This window comes from Trichophyton verrucosum (assembly GCF_000151505.1).
Source record: "Trichophyton verrucosum HKI 0517 chromosome Unknown contig00995_1.f1.exp, whole genome shotgun sequence".
In the NCBI taxonomy this organism is placed as follows: Eukaryota; Fungi; Ascomycota; class Eurotiomycetes; order Onygenales; family Arthrodermataceae; genus Trichophyton; species Trichophyton verrucosum.
The window spans coordinates 20,629-32,996 of NW_003315201.1; the positions used below are offsets into that span (position 1 = coordinate 20,629).

The 12,368-nt window shown below is 49.2% G+C and overlaps 3 protein-coding genes across 3 annotated transcripts; 1 reads left to right on the forward strand and 2 right to left on the reverse strand.

Annotated features, from left to right (window-relative positions):
• Positions 1–334: 334 nt before the first annotated feature.
• On the forward strand, positions 335–1,538 carry TRV_07310 (uncharacterized protein; the record flags this gene model as incomplete). The annotated part of the gene is made up of 2 exons (XM_003018632.1): positions 335–1,346; positions 1,414–1,538. The coding sequence occupies 2 exons, from the start codon at positions 335–337 to the stop codon at positions 1,536–1,538; spliced, it is 1,137 nt and encodes a 378-aa protein (XP_003018678.1).
• An 832-nt stretch (positions 1,539–2,370) lies between these two features.
• Positions 2,371–4,724, reverse strand: TRV_07311 (C2H2 transcription factor Crz1, putative; the record flags this gene model as incomplete). Its single annotated transcript, XM_003018633.1, has 2 exons — positions 2,371–3,395; positions 3,449–4,724. The coding sequence occupies 2 exons, from the start codon at positions 4,722–4,724 to the stop codon at positions 2,371–2,373; spliced, it is 2,301 nt and encodes a 766-aa protein (XP_003018679.1).
• Positions 4,725–7,740: 3,016 nt separating this feature from the next.
• TRV_07312 (serine/threonine protein kinase, putative) lies at positions 7,741–11,848 on the reverse strand (the record flags this gene model as incomplete). Its single annotated transcript, XM_003018634.1, has 2 exons — positions 7,741–10,828; positions 10,911–11,848. Coding segments are annotated over 2 exons (4,026 nt in total), but the record flags the coding sequence as incomplete, so codon positions are not given.
• Positions 11,849–12,368: the final 520 nt, after the last annotated feature.

Here is a 12,368-nt window from a genome sequence, read left to right on the forward strand (position 1 = left end):
CGCCCCTCACGGAGTACCGTCAGTTTGCATGTTTTCCTTATACACAATAATGGCTACTTGCACACTCGTATATGTAAGTATATATGTTTGTTATTGTGGCGATGTTTGAAGGAAACGTGCTGGCCAATAAAACTCGAAGAAATACATTCGTAGGATTCAAACTGTTGATAATTCTTGAATTTCTTTAGGTGCTAAGAGGCGTTTCTGATCAGGGATATCCCCGATTTGTTCGCCAGTTGAGGATATATACTTACAGAGTACCGGGCCATTGAGTCTGTCACGTTCAATAACAAAGTGAACTCTAGTTATATACAAGTTCTTAGAAGGATTGAAAATGTCGAGTGACAAGATGGTGGACGACTCAAACTGGCTTCAGCCTGTGCTTGGATCTTATCAGGCTGAAGCAGTCGCCCAATCCTTAGCCCGCGCACAGGAATTTGATCTGATACCGGTTGGGGAGAAAGAAAGGAGGCCTTCCTCATGGACTATCCGTGCAATTATCCGACCTGAAGAGCCATTGTATGCAGTTGTCGTTCATCATACTATTACCTCAATGTGCAAAGGAGAGATTGCCTGTTGGACATATATATCACAAGGAATGGAACGAGTCGGGCAGAAGGAAGTAGTATTTACCGTCTCGCGGAACACAGAAAGCGAAAGAAAGAAAGATTTTCCTAACGATCCACTTCGTTGGATTGAAATCGTCTACTCCATGGCAAAGGGAGGTTGCTGCGTAGGAGAGTTTGAGCATACAGATTTCCAGGTTGCCGACTTTCTTGGTCGCTCCGATGTGAACTGGATCGTGTACTGTCCTGCCTGCCCTATTCCGAACGTGGACGACTTCTTACTACCACAAGATTACCTTCAAGCTATACCCCTTCTCGTTGCAGAAGCAGAAGTTGCTGAAAAATACGGCTTGATGAGAACGCTTGGTCACCTGGGTGCCTCAGAGAGGTGGTTCCCTTGGCCACCATGGTTTGATCGCTATCGCAAACCATGCATTACTGCGTCCCAAATGCAGGGCTCGATCAAGGAAGAGATGGAATTCCAGCACATCAAAGGACTCAGCTGCATCAAGAAGGGCTCAAATATCATCCTCCGTGTGCCAAAGAAGTCAGAACCTTTGCTTGTGGAAGCATTACTTAGGCACAGCCCTGATCAGGCATTTCCACTAAACACGGTACATCACATCAACTCAGATTCTGGCTTGCTATGGGATAATCGAGATCCACAACCACGGGGATATTCCGCAGGGAATTCAAACGAATGCATGAACTTGAATTACTTCGCTTTTTGCCCTGGCCATGATGTAGACGAGCTGGTGCTAGTCGAAGATGGATACATGTGTAAGTCCAATCATCCACCAGCATGTCTTTTAGAGTGTGCGACTAATTTTCCCTCAAGTTATGCTAGCAGACGAGACCTGGCTTAAGATTCGCAGCTGCATTAAAAACATGAGACCATGTCATATCTCCCTTCCTGAACTTCAATTCTTGCTTCGACTAGAAAAGCCTTCTGTCCCAGGGTACCAAAACTAAACTCCCAGCAAACCGATAGCGGGACAGAGCCGTTCGGCGTTGCTTTCATTTATTTCAACCATCTATCTCAAGCATTTCTAGGGAAACCGGCAGTTCGTCATACTTATATATATACCACACATCATCTTTGGCTTCTCTGCGAATGTTTATTGCACCCCCGATATCAATTACTCGACATCTACACCGGTTTACATATATACCGCCGAAGATTAGGAGTATACAGTTGGGTCACCATAATCAAAGAAATATCCCAGATATCAATAATACGGGCCAGAATAATCAGTCTATTTCAGTTGTTATTAAATGACTCACAGGTAAAACTCCAGGAGCAACAGTAAAGCAAAGCTTATGTATAGATGTACTTTGACTCTTTCAACCGGACCCAACTGATAACGTAAAACCAAGGGCAGATAGAGTGGTCAAAGGAAGCCATAGAAACTCGAAGTAAGGAAAAGAGACAAAAACTGAACATTTCCAACGGGCCATCCAAGGCTGGGTATGTATTTTGTCATAAACTGCTGTACTTGGGGCGTAGAAAAAAGGCGTGCGAAAGTCATTAAATGGCAGTGTGGTATAGACAGGGGCATGTTTTTTGGTATATTCAGATCGAGAAAAGCCACCATAAATATCAGAGGGGTGTCACGCGGGATAAAGCCATCCTCGGTAGGGATAATATATAGGTCGGGGAACGAAATAAAAGCTCAAGACGCAAGGACAAAAAAGAAGAAAAGTTCATCCAGTAAAAAATTCAAGGGGAAGACGTTGGATAATAAACGGGAGAAAATGGAATCCCCCACATGTAATGTTCTGCTCAGAAAGAGCGAAGTGGATGCTATCTGATGCCATTATAATCATTTGTCCAGCCCTGGCCAGGCTGTGGCCAAGCACCTCCTGTGGTACTAGGGTTAAGCTGATCGCCTACCAGTTGGTGTTGCGGCGACTGGCCAGGCGGTTGGTTCAAAAATCCAGTATTGACAGGTTCCTCTTCATCCCCAAATCCAAACTCTCCCCCAGAACTTGCATCAAAGCTGCTTCGCCCACCAATGTCACTATTATCGTCAACGGGGGCAGCAATTTGATCCCATTGTAGGCCTTGCAGTGCGGGATACTGTGCCAATAGAGCGGCAGGCAAAGTGAAAGAACCTCCAGAACCATCCATGCCTGGAACCGTGAGAGGCTGGTTGCCCGGTTGTAAATGGCTGGTAGAAGCATTTCCTTGCTGCTGTTGCTGTTGCTGTTGATTGAGGCTTTCTCGCTCAAGGGCCTCTTCATCAAGAAGAGGCTTAATGCATACTCTGCCGGCTTCGGACCGAAAATGGCGACCTAGAGCGTCAGCGCGGGCAAATCGCCGACCACATCCCCACTGGCGACCACTTGACATGTCACCTCGGCATACGAATCTTCTCTCGCCAGAATGCAGGCTTTCATGCCGTCTCCTATCATGTTGGCGGGCAAATGCTCTGCCACAGACAGTGCAAACAAAGGGTCTTTCGTCGGTATGAGTTCGAAGGTGAGAGCGCAAGTTATAGGCTCGTGTGAATTTCTTAGGGCATAGTGTGCATTGGAAAGTTGCAGGGTGTTTTTGAACTCGTTTCGAGTCTTGTGTATTGGACCCTGGTCGTTGGGGGTTTGCAAGGTCCAAGATATAGCTACGACTATCAAGCGACGAGGTTGACTGTCGTCTATTCTTGCTTACTGGAGAGGCTTCCCTTGAAGAAGGCGTGCTGAAAGTACCCCCAGGTGCTCTAGATGGTGACAAAGAGCCTGCATTTATGGCCACTCCTCCTTGGGATACCCCAAGTGAAGGAGCCATTGGCCGTGACATGAATGGATCAGATTTACTACGTCCGCGAGCGCCTATGCATTGTCAGTATTACCAACCATGTAATGGTGGGGATAAGAAAACATACGGTTCATAGGAGGACTTAACGTGTCCCCGTCTGCACCCAGCTTCGGGCCTTCTACGGTAGACGTCCTGGAAGGCGGCGCAAATTCAACGTTAATTGAAGGGGGGGTCATCTGAGCTGCTTGTCCCATATCACTAAGTCTAGATTGCTGCGCTTGGAAACCAGGTACAGGCGGAGCTGACGTTCCGACGTATGTATCTTGAGTGGCCCCTTGCATCTGGGGCATATTTTGGGATAGAAGTAATGAGCTTTCTGGGTCCAGTTCCGTGTTTTGAAGCTGCGGGGAGAGTCTAGGTGAAATGTATGGACTATGCGCAGGACTAAATGCATTATTGTGGTCACGTTCCGATATTGTGAAGGATTCCATTCCGAAAGCGTTATCATAAAGGCTTGGGTCTGTCTGAGGGGGTAGACGAGGAGAGGGCTGTGCAGAAGGATGAGCAGAGTTATCAAATGTATCATGCTGTGCTAGGAAAGGCGAATGCGAGACAGATGAAACATCAGAATGCTCTGATGGTGCACGGCGATGGCCTTGGAATGAGCTGTTCCCGAGTATTCCTTGCCAGTTAGACTGCGCATCAGTATTGATATATGCTGCACTTGCTGGGTCTAAAGAAGTATGCCGTGAATGTTGCGGCGTGTAGAAAGTCCCGGGGCTCGAAGCAGCGGCTGGAGAACCGGGACGGTTGTTAGGGGATGAAGCAGTCTCTGGAGGGACTAGATGAGGAGAATTGGGCATTTGCGGCGAGGAGAGGGGTTGAGCAAAGTCTGCCGGGTTGATGGTAGGGTGTTGCTGGATCGTGCCCATCATGGTTGTTGATGTGTTGAACCCAGAGGTCTGATCCTGGTGTGTAAAGGTGTTGAAGTCGTCAAAATTGAACCCTGGATCGGATGTATCAAAATCTGGAAACGGCTGTGAGTCTCTGTTATCGTTTATGCCGGAAGTGGCCTGGTCTAACTGGTCGAGGAAACTGGTATCGAACGCCTGGGAAAAGTCTTCCTGTTGATTGAACTGACGTTCTGGCCCAGTCACATTGGTGGTGAATCCGAGTCCTTCTTGAGATGTAGCGGCCAGGTAGGGAGTTGTGAAGAGGAATTGCTGGCTATTTGTTGATGTTGTTGTTGGGTAACTGTTGTTACTATTAGCATTTGCTGAAAGCGATTGGCTGGTGTGAAGCTGATTGTTGGTAGGATCCTGGGTGAAATGGGAGTTATTATTGCTTTGGGCAGCAGTGGACGACGACCTCGCCCTTCCGTTCTGTGAGGGCGCCTCCATCATGGCACGGAGAATGCTTGTAATCCTTTTTATTCCTTTTGTTTTTATCTTTTGTTTTGTGTTCTGCTTCCAACAAGACGTTTTCTACCAGAAATAGACTGGCTTTGTGCAGGGGTCAAGCTTCTCCGAGCACTCAGCCGGCGAAACACTTCCTACCCGCCGAGGCTGATCGCGGTAGATAAGATGTGATGCCTGTCAGCAGGATGAAGCGTTTCGTAACGACAGATGAGTCGACTAGTCCTCAGGCGTTTTGGGATGGCGGGCGTGGCGGAGTAGGATCTATATGGCGGAAAGTGGCAGTGTGAGGTACGGTGGAGCTTCTCTCTGGCGGTCTCTTAACACCATGGAAACGTTCGAGAAAGTCGCGAGACGAACTTGCGGTTGTTTCAGAGCGAGTCAAGCCAGCTTATACCGGGCAGCTCATATGGCTTTTCGGAGACGGTGCGCTCGATGCGCCAGACTTCGTGGGATGGTCGTCCGTTTGTCGGTGCCTGCGAAATAAGGAGGGCTCGCTGATGCCGAACGACCCCACTAGCTCTGTGCAATCGTGTAGAACAGGAACCGCACAAAAGGCCATCCGACGGCAAGCATCCAGCGGACGAAACGTAGCCTGGAAGCCCAAAGCAGGGTGTCGATATGCCGTATCTGGGGCGAGCGGGCGGGAGGAAACGGCGAGAAGGCGAGGAATGTAGCTGTGAACGAGGGATGAGCGAGACGTGGAGGTTGGACTTCTGCATTTTCGCGGGTCTTGGCACTATCCTTCCCGCTAAAAGGGGGCCTAAGGCAAACAACACAATGTACGGAGTAGTGTATAGTCTGCTTTCTTGCTTCTTTCTTTCACTCGTGGGCCTTCTGGTTCCAAAGGGGAGGTATCCGAGTGGTAAGGGCGGGAGCTCGAGGACAGTCGGGGGCAGGCAAGCGAAGTGTGGCTGACGGTTTCAGCGACCCTGGACCTGTGTGCTGTTCACCCCCCCCCCTGGCGGCTCAAGCAAGGCACCGTTGGCGAGTGTTTGGCCCCAAGTTGCCATCTAGGCAGTAAGCTTGCGGGTTAAGCTGTCCATCGCAGCTGAAGTGCGCATGAGGCCAGGATGCCGGAGATCAATATTTCTGCAGGCCGAATGATCGACTATGCGTTGGTAGATAGGTGCCTTGCGCAGGTTGATTTGCCTGTGATACTCATATCATACTCTCTGTCCATCGACCAGCACCAGATTAACGTAGCTGAAGGTACTCAGTACTCATATCCCTGGCCCACTGCACATTTACGTGACGGCTTTGCGCCCCGAGCGATCAACCCCCCCAAGCTAGATGACTCGACTTGGATTTGGGCTGTGCGTGGGACGAAGACGGGACAAGGCTGAGAGATACACCAATCGCTTTGTACATGGTACCTGATTGGCGGCATCTCTCCAGTCGGACAGGGACAACCATTAACATGCCAGATTATCACGTCCATTCCGATCCGCCGAACAGGTCCTTTGATCTTTCTTGAAAGACCGGTGAGAATGAGGCCGAGAGCTGAGAATGCGGTTCCTTTTCTGATGCAGGCATGCCCTAGTTAACTAATACTGTGGACAAAATAAATTCTCCCTTGCATGCATCGGCGCCCTTTCACTCTCCGGTAGATAGTTAAAACAGGATAAAAAGGGCCTGTTCGAGGGTCTCAAGTCCAGTTCGAAAGTATCCGGTACCTCGCTTACTCCGTACCAAAAATCGCCTGTTGGGAGATCTCCCCATTCATCCGCGCACTCCGAGATCCATACACCCACGTTAGAGACGCTTTCTAGAAGCCATGTAAGGCAGAATTATTTATAGAAGCGAATCATTCTGCCTTATCGACTGAGGTCTGACGTAAATATCTTGGGCTTGAAACGGCCGATTCTGGGGCCCGTTATGGGGTCTCAGTGTCACCGATATATTGGAGGACGGGCGGTGCATGGACTGCGCCACAAAGGCACAAGATCGCCTTCCCAGCACGGAAGATCTTCAAGAAGCTGCTGCCAAAAGAGTTGCTATTTATATATTTTCGTAGCAAAGTTGTTGTACATAGTATACATAGTCCAAAAATCAAGACATCGATGCTAGTCTGAATCGCAATCAATGAGCACAATGTAATGTAGTTTCGAAGATTCCAACCCCGTCCAAATGTGGTATTATTATTATACACGGCCCAAGATTACAGGGGAAAGGGTCAGGCAAGATAGAACTGGTATCAGTCGCTGCAGGGAGAACGAATATCGTGCGGGTCGCAGGTGGTTGTCTTCCCACATTCAAAGCACCAAAAATAAGAGCACGCCGGCAGGGAAAATAGGACAGAATGGAGAATAATGTCTTTTCGTTTCTTCGCTTTTCTCCCTCATTTCATCAATTAAATTTGTTTCTCATCCGTCAGTACAGTCAGTATACACACTCCCTCCCACCGATTCCGACTCGTCCAATCCAAAAGACAACCAAAAAAAAAATAGTGTAGAAGAAAATGCAATCAGTTGACCTCACTGGACCGCATCCATGTATGTCAATCAACTCCCCCAAGATTAAGAAGAAGGGTAATATAAACAGCGAAACAAAGGTTTACGGGGATATCTGACGGAGAAAAAAGGACATTGGGAACGAAAAAAGAGGAGAAAACGGAGAAGAGAAATGAGCAAAGATGTATGCTATCCAAATTTTACAGCAAATGGAAGAAGGGATAATGGGAATGAACTCCGTGATGCCCATGCAGGATGTGACTAAGGTATGAAATATAGGATGTCGTGTGGGATATATCGTATAGCCTTGATACAATGCAAGGGTGAAAAAAAAAGGAAGTGAAGATGACCATAAATGATGGTCTATGAGGCGCAGTAGTGATTGGTAGAGAGTGAAGAGTGGTGTTGGTAGTGTTGTTGGGTGCAATTATATAATTACGTATGCAATTCACACGTCTCTGGTCATTATTTCATTTCGTATGCCGCGTATCCAGAGAATGGAAAATTCCAAGGAGGAAGGTTGTAGAGTGAGTATTTTCGATCATGCATCATCATACGCTAGACTTGCGTCTGCCAAAAGTAATTCCTTCATCGCTGGAATCATCATCTTCGTCCTCGTCATCACCATGGTATCGTTGGTCATCATCATTAGATTCCATTTCTACTGGCACGGGTCGCTTATTATCGTCCGTAGCCGTCTTTGTAGAGTCATCCGTAACGGTATCGCCTGTTCGAAGCATTGGCGGGACAACTGGGCATGTGCAAGTACCATGTTCCTTCTCACTCTTCTTCTCATATTGCAGGTCAACAGGGTATGCCGAGAGGCCGTCTGCAGATAGAGATGAGGCACCTGATACAACGGATGGTATGCTTGGGTGTGATGCGCAGTGGGACATCTCACTGTTATAATCATCCATGGACGAGGAGGACATGGTGATTGCTGACGGAGGAGATGTGATTGGTCTGGTAATTGGCTGGTACTTGAACGGGTCATCCTCGTAACTCTCGGGTTCCAAGGTGTTAAGATAATGCACGGGCGATGTGTGTATGTGGAAGTCATCCTTGTCTGCATTGACAATGGTTGCGTTGTCTTGACCTAGATGATGATGGGATGTTGAGTCGGGGTTACGGAAGAGAAAATCGCGATGCAAAGGGGCAGGTGGTGGTCCGGCGAGATTTGCGTCTTGTCGAAGCTGATGGGACTTAATCCGTCTGTGAATGGTATACCTTCGCGGCGAGGCATGAGGAGTTGGTGTGGTATTTGATTCATGAGCGATATCAGGAGGGTTGACTAGACCAGTAGCTGAGGCGGAAGAAATAGCTACACTGGGCGTAGAGTGACATGCTGCGTCGAAGGAGCCACGTTCTGGGGACTCGCAGCTATCATTTCGTCTGTCTCTTAGATGTAAACTCTTGACGAGTCTATTCCTGGCCCCCCCAAATATGGTCATTCCACCAGGAGAAGAACTGAAAGAGTCGTTCCCAGTAGCCGTAGAGGACGGGTCGTTGAGGAATGACATCTCCAAATTAGCAGGACGAATTGTCTTTGTCGACCCAGCACTAGAAAGTTTCGAGACGGTGCGACCAGGTAGATCTGGACGAGGTTCTTGGACAGGAGAACAGTTCACCGACGTTGGAGCTGTCCGTGATGTAGCTACACGGCCAAAGTAATCCGGGTGTTTAATATCAGTTTGCAAGTCAGGGCTGACCACTAGGCTCTGTGAAAGTGGGTGTTCGCCCTCCCTGCCGGCTCTTGGAGTTCTGGTAATCTCCTCATCACCGCGTAAACTAGTCCTTCTAAGTTCTCGGATGATATCCTTACCGATGGTCAAGCTACTGCCAGACGAGACAGAGGGTGCAGTATCAACTGACGTGGCGGAGCTAGGTGCTCGCCTGCGACCAAATATACTGCCACTCCACTTAACGACATTGGAGCGTACTCGTTCAATAAACGGCATCTTGGTAACTGCACGGATGACATCGTCGTTGGAAACCTCAATCTTCTTGCCTTTGCTCTGGTACCCGGGATCAGTGTCTTCGATCCAGGCCTTGGGGTCCTGAATATCCCGGGTGATCCATGGATGATGTTTGATTTCCTTCAAGGTAATCCGTTTTGATGGGTTTTTGATCAAGAGTCGGCGCAAAAGGTCACGCAAATCTTCGTCGACGGTCTCATAAGCCAGTTCTCCCTCAGAACGTGTGCTGCTACTCACACTGGAAGATCTTTGGGTGTGGGAATGAGGATGACTGTAAGAATGACTGTGAGGGTGATCAGAAACGGGCTCATCAGCCACAACAGCCTTGAGCCTCTTAGTCGGGATGAAGACGTCGTGTCTGACAATGTTCTGGAACAAGCTAAATTCATCATCTGCAACGAAGGGCAACCTGCCATAGATCATTCCGTAGAGGGTGACCCCAAGGGCCCAGACGTCAATAGCGCCAGTAATCTTGGGATCCTTTCCAACGGTAGGTTCGCACTCAACGCCAGTGTAGCAGAGCTCTGGTGCATAGAAAGCAGGAGTCCCGACGGTTTTTGATAATTCCCGGGCGTCATCCAATTCTGTGGCATCGGTCTCGGTAACTTGCTCCTCATCCTCATCTCTGATGGGGCGACCAAGGTATGATACACCAAAATCGGATATCTTCACTCGATGGTTACCCGTAACAAGTAGGTTGGCAGGTTTGATATCACGGTGGATGATACCTTGATAATGTAGATACTCAAGACCCAAGACGGCGTCTCTGAAAGCTGTACGAGCTTCACTAAGTGTTAGACAGGGGACATAGCCCGTATCATCATCATCAGACAGCCAGTCAGACTCGGTCTGGAAGGCTAGATGGCTGGAAGCATTGCTATACCGGCGTGCAAACATGGGATCTGATGCGTATCCGCCATACAAACCGTTATCACTACCGAAGCCAGCTATCTCCCGCATCCGCCTGTCGAACTCTCCGGTCGAAGTGAGTGAGTGCTGCGGAGAAATCTGGAATTCAGGGGTATCATGCGAATGCGCCGACGATGCCGTGGGGAACTTGGACATGGGAGGATAGTCGGTATCAAGCTCGTTGTCCGACTCGCCACCATGTTCCAAGCTCCAGCCAGAAACGCCGGTGTGCTGAGCACCTTTTGCTCTCTGACGCTGCCGCAGGGCTTCTATATGCCGTCGACGCAATTGAGTATTATGGATAAACTGTTGACTATTCTCGATGAAAGAAAGAGAGTCGGGAATACCTCGTTTTTCACGATCAAGTCTTTGTTTATCAACCAAAACGATCTCTTTCAGCCCCTTCTTCCTCCATACTATCTCACCGTTCTCGATGTACTCGAGCACAATGTAGACTTTTTGCTGGTTCGGATCGTCGATGACTTCGAGGAGGCTGACGACATTAGGGTGGCGGGCCTTCTTGAGGATGGCAACCTCCTTCTTGACCTTGTCTTCGGGGTTACCTAGCTTGCCTAGACGACGACGCTTGGAGTATCGTTGCACAATCTTGATGGCGACGGACTGGGCAGTCTTCAGGTGGCGACCCAATTTGACTTTACCATGCTCTCCACGTCCGAGCTCCTCTAGAATCTCGTACTCGTTGATTAATTTGTTTCCGGTGAGCTCGTGGCGATCCACTTCGACGGTATGCGTTCTAGTAACGATAGAAAGTCAGTATCACAAAAGAGGGTGGAACATCAAACGGGTGTCAAACGGGAGGTACAGAAAATCCATACTCTTTTGGTTCTTGCATATGTGTTCGGTGCAGGTGAGCACCAGCTTGGCCATCTTCGGAGCCGATAGACGGAGAGGTGCGAGGTGTCCGTGCAGAGAAGAGTCCAGGACTAGATATCGGGGTGTTGCCGACTGTACGTGAATTTGGGGACGCATTCGACTCTCGCGCCCAAGGAGTGGTAGGTTGTGGGAAAGCGAAATCAGAATGTGAAGGATAGGAGCTCCGAGTACGCAGAGTTGGTGATCGGTAGGGCGCAGGATGAATCTGTTGCTGGAGCATTGCGTATGACTGGTTTGGATAAACAGGGAGGTCGTGGGATGGACCGCGAATTGTGGCACGGGGGGCGACCATCGGCAATTCGGCCAGGGGACTCAGGGGAGGAACGTTGCCGGTCTCGGCGGTCTGTCTGGGAGTGGTGACAGACTGGCTGAAGGGGTCAGAAACTGTCGAAGAGGAAGAAGCTGGTATCGAACTGGAAGGAGGGCCTGCCTCACTACCAGCAGCCGGGTCAACTAAAGAAGGCAACGAGCTTGAGGATGTGTTTGTCGAGGAGTCACGAGAGGTATTGGACGAGTGAGGTCTGTAGGGGAAAAGATGGAGCTTCTGGGCCAATGTTCGACGTTCCTCTGGCCTGCTGTCATTGGGGATACTCATCTGGCGAGATAGAGTATTGGAGGTCTGCCTCGATAGGAGTCCGGCTGACATCCAGGAGAGCTTCGAGGACTCTCCGTCACCGGTCTCGGGATCCTGATCCCGTCTGTCATGCCGAATGTTTCTCGACCTCGAGCTCCTTATCCGACCTCTGTCATCTCCTTCCTCGGGCGTCTTCTTCGCGTTCCGTGACTGGGAATCCATCTTCAAGGGGATACGGCTCGAATTCGCCCTCCCATGTAGGTTCCTTGTATTATTCTTCTCCTTCTGCTTCTTCTTATTATTTTTCTTTTTCCTCCCTCGAGAATGGTCTATATAATCAGGGATTGCTCCTCCCTCCCCCAACGGAGTTATAAAGACGATAGATGAAAGGATCGTACGGGAGTATGTAGAAAAGAAAGGCAAAGAAAAAGGGGGGGAAGCAAAAATAAGATAGAAAAAAAAAAAAAAAAAAAAGGATAATAAAAAAGGTGAGTCTGCCGACAAGCACCGTAAACAGCAGTTTACCAGGAGTGAAGGGAAGAGATGCCCGTAGCCCGCATCTCTTTGGGATTGTGCGATCTCAGCGAACCGACGCCAGATTTTCGTGCATTAGTTAGAGAGAGAAATAGTCGCCATTGCCTCCACTCCCCGAGAAGAAGAAAAGAAGACCGATCGATATTGAGATAAGAGCGAGGCCCGGCCTGACGTCGTGACTGTCTTCTTCTGTCTTCTTGGTGTCTCTCGTCCTCGGTCGGTGAGCCGTCGTTGGTCGAAGGGAAGGGAAAGGCGGTCGACCAGAGCAGGTCAGGTATATAACCCAAGCACG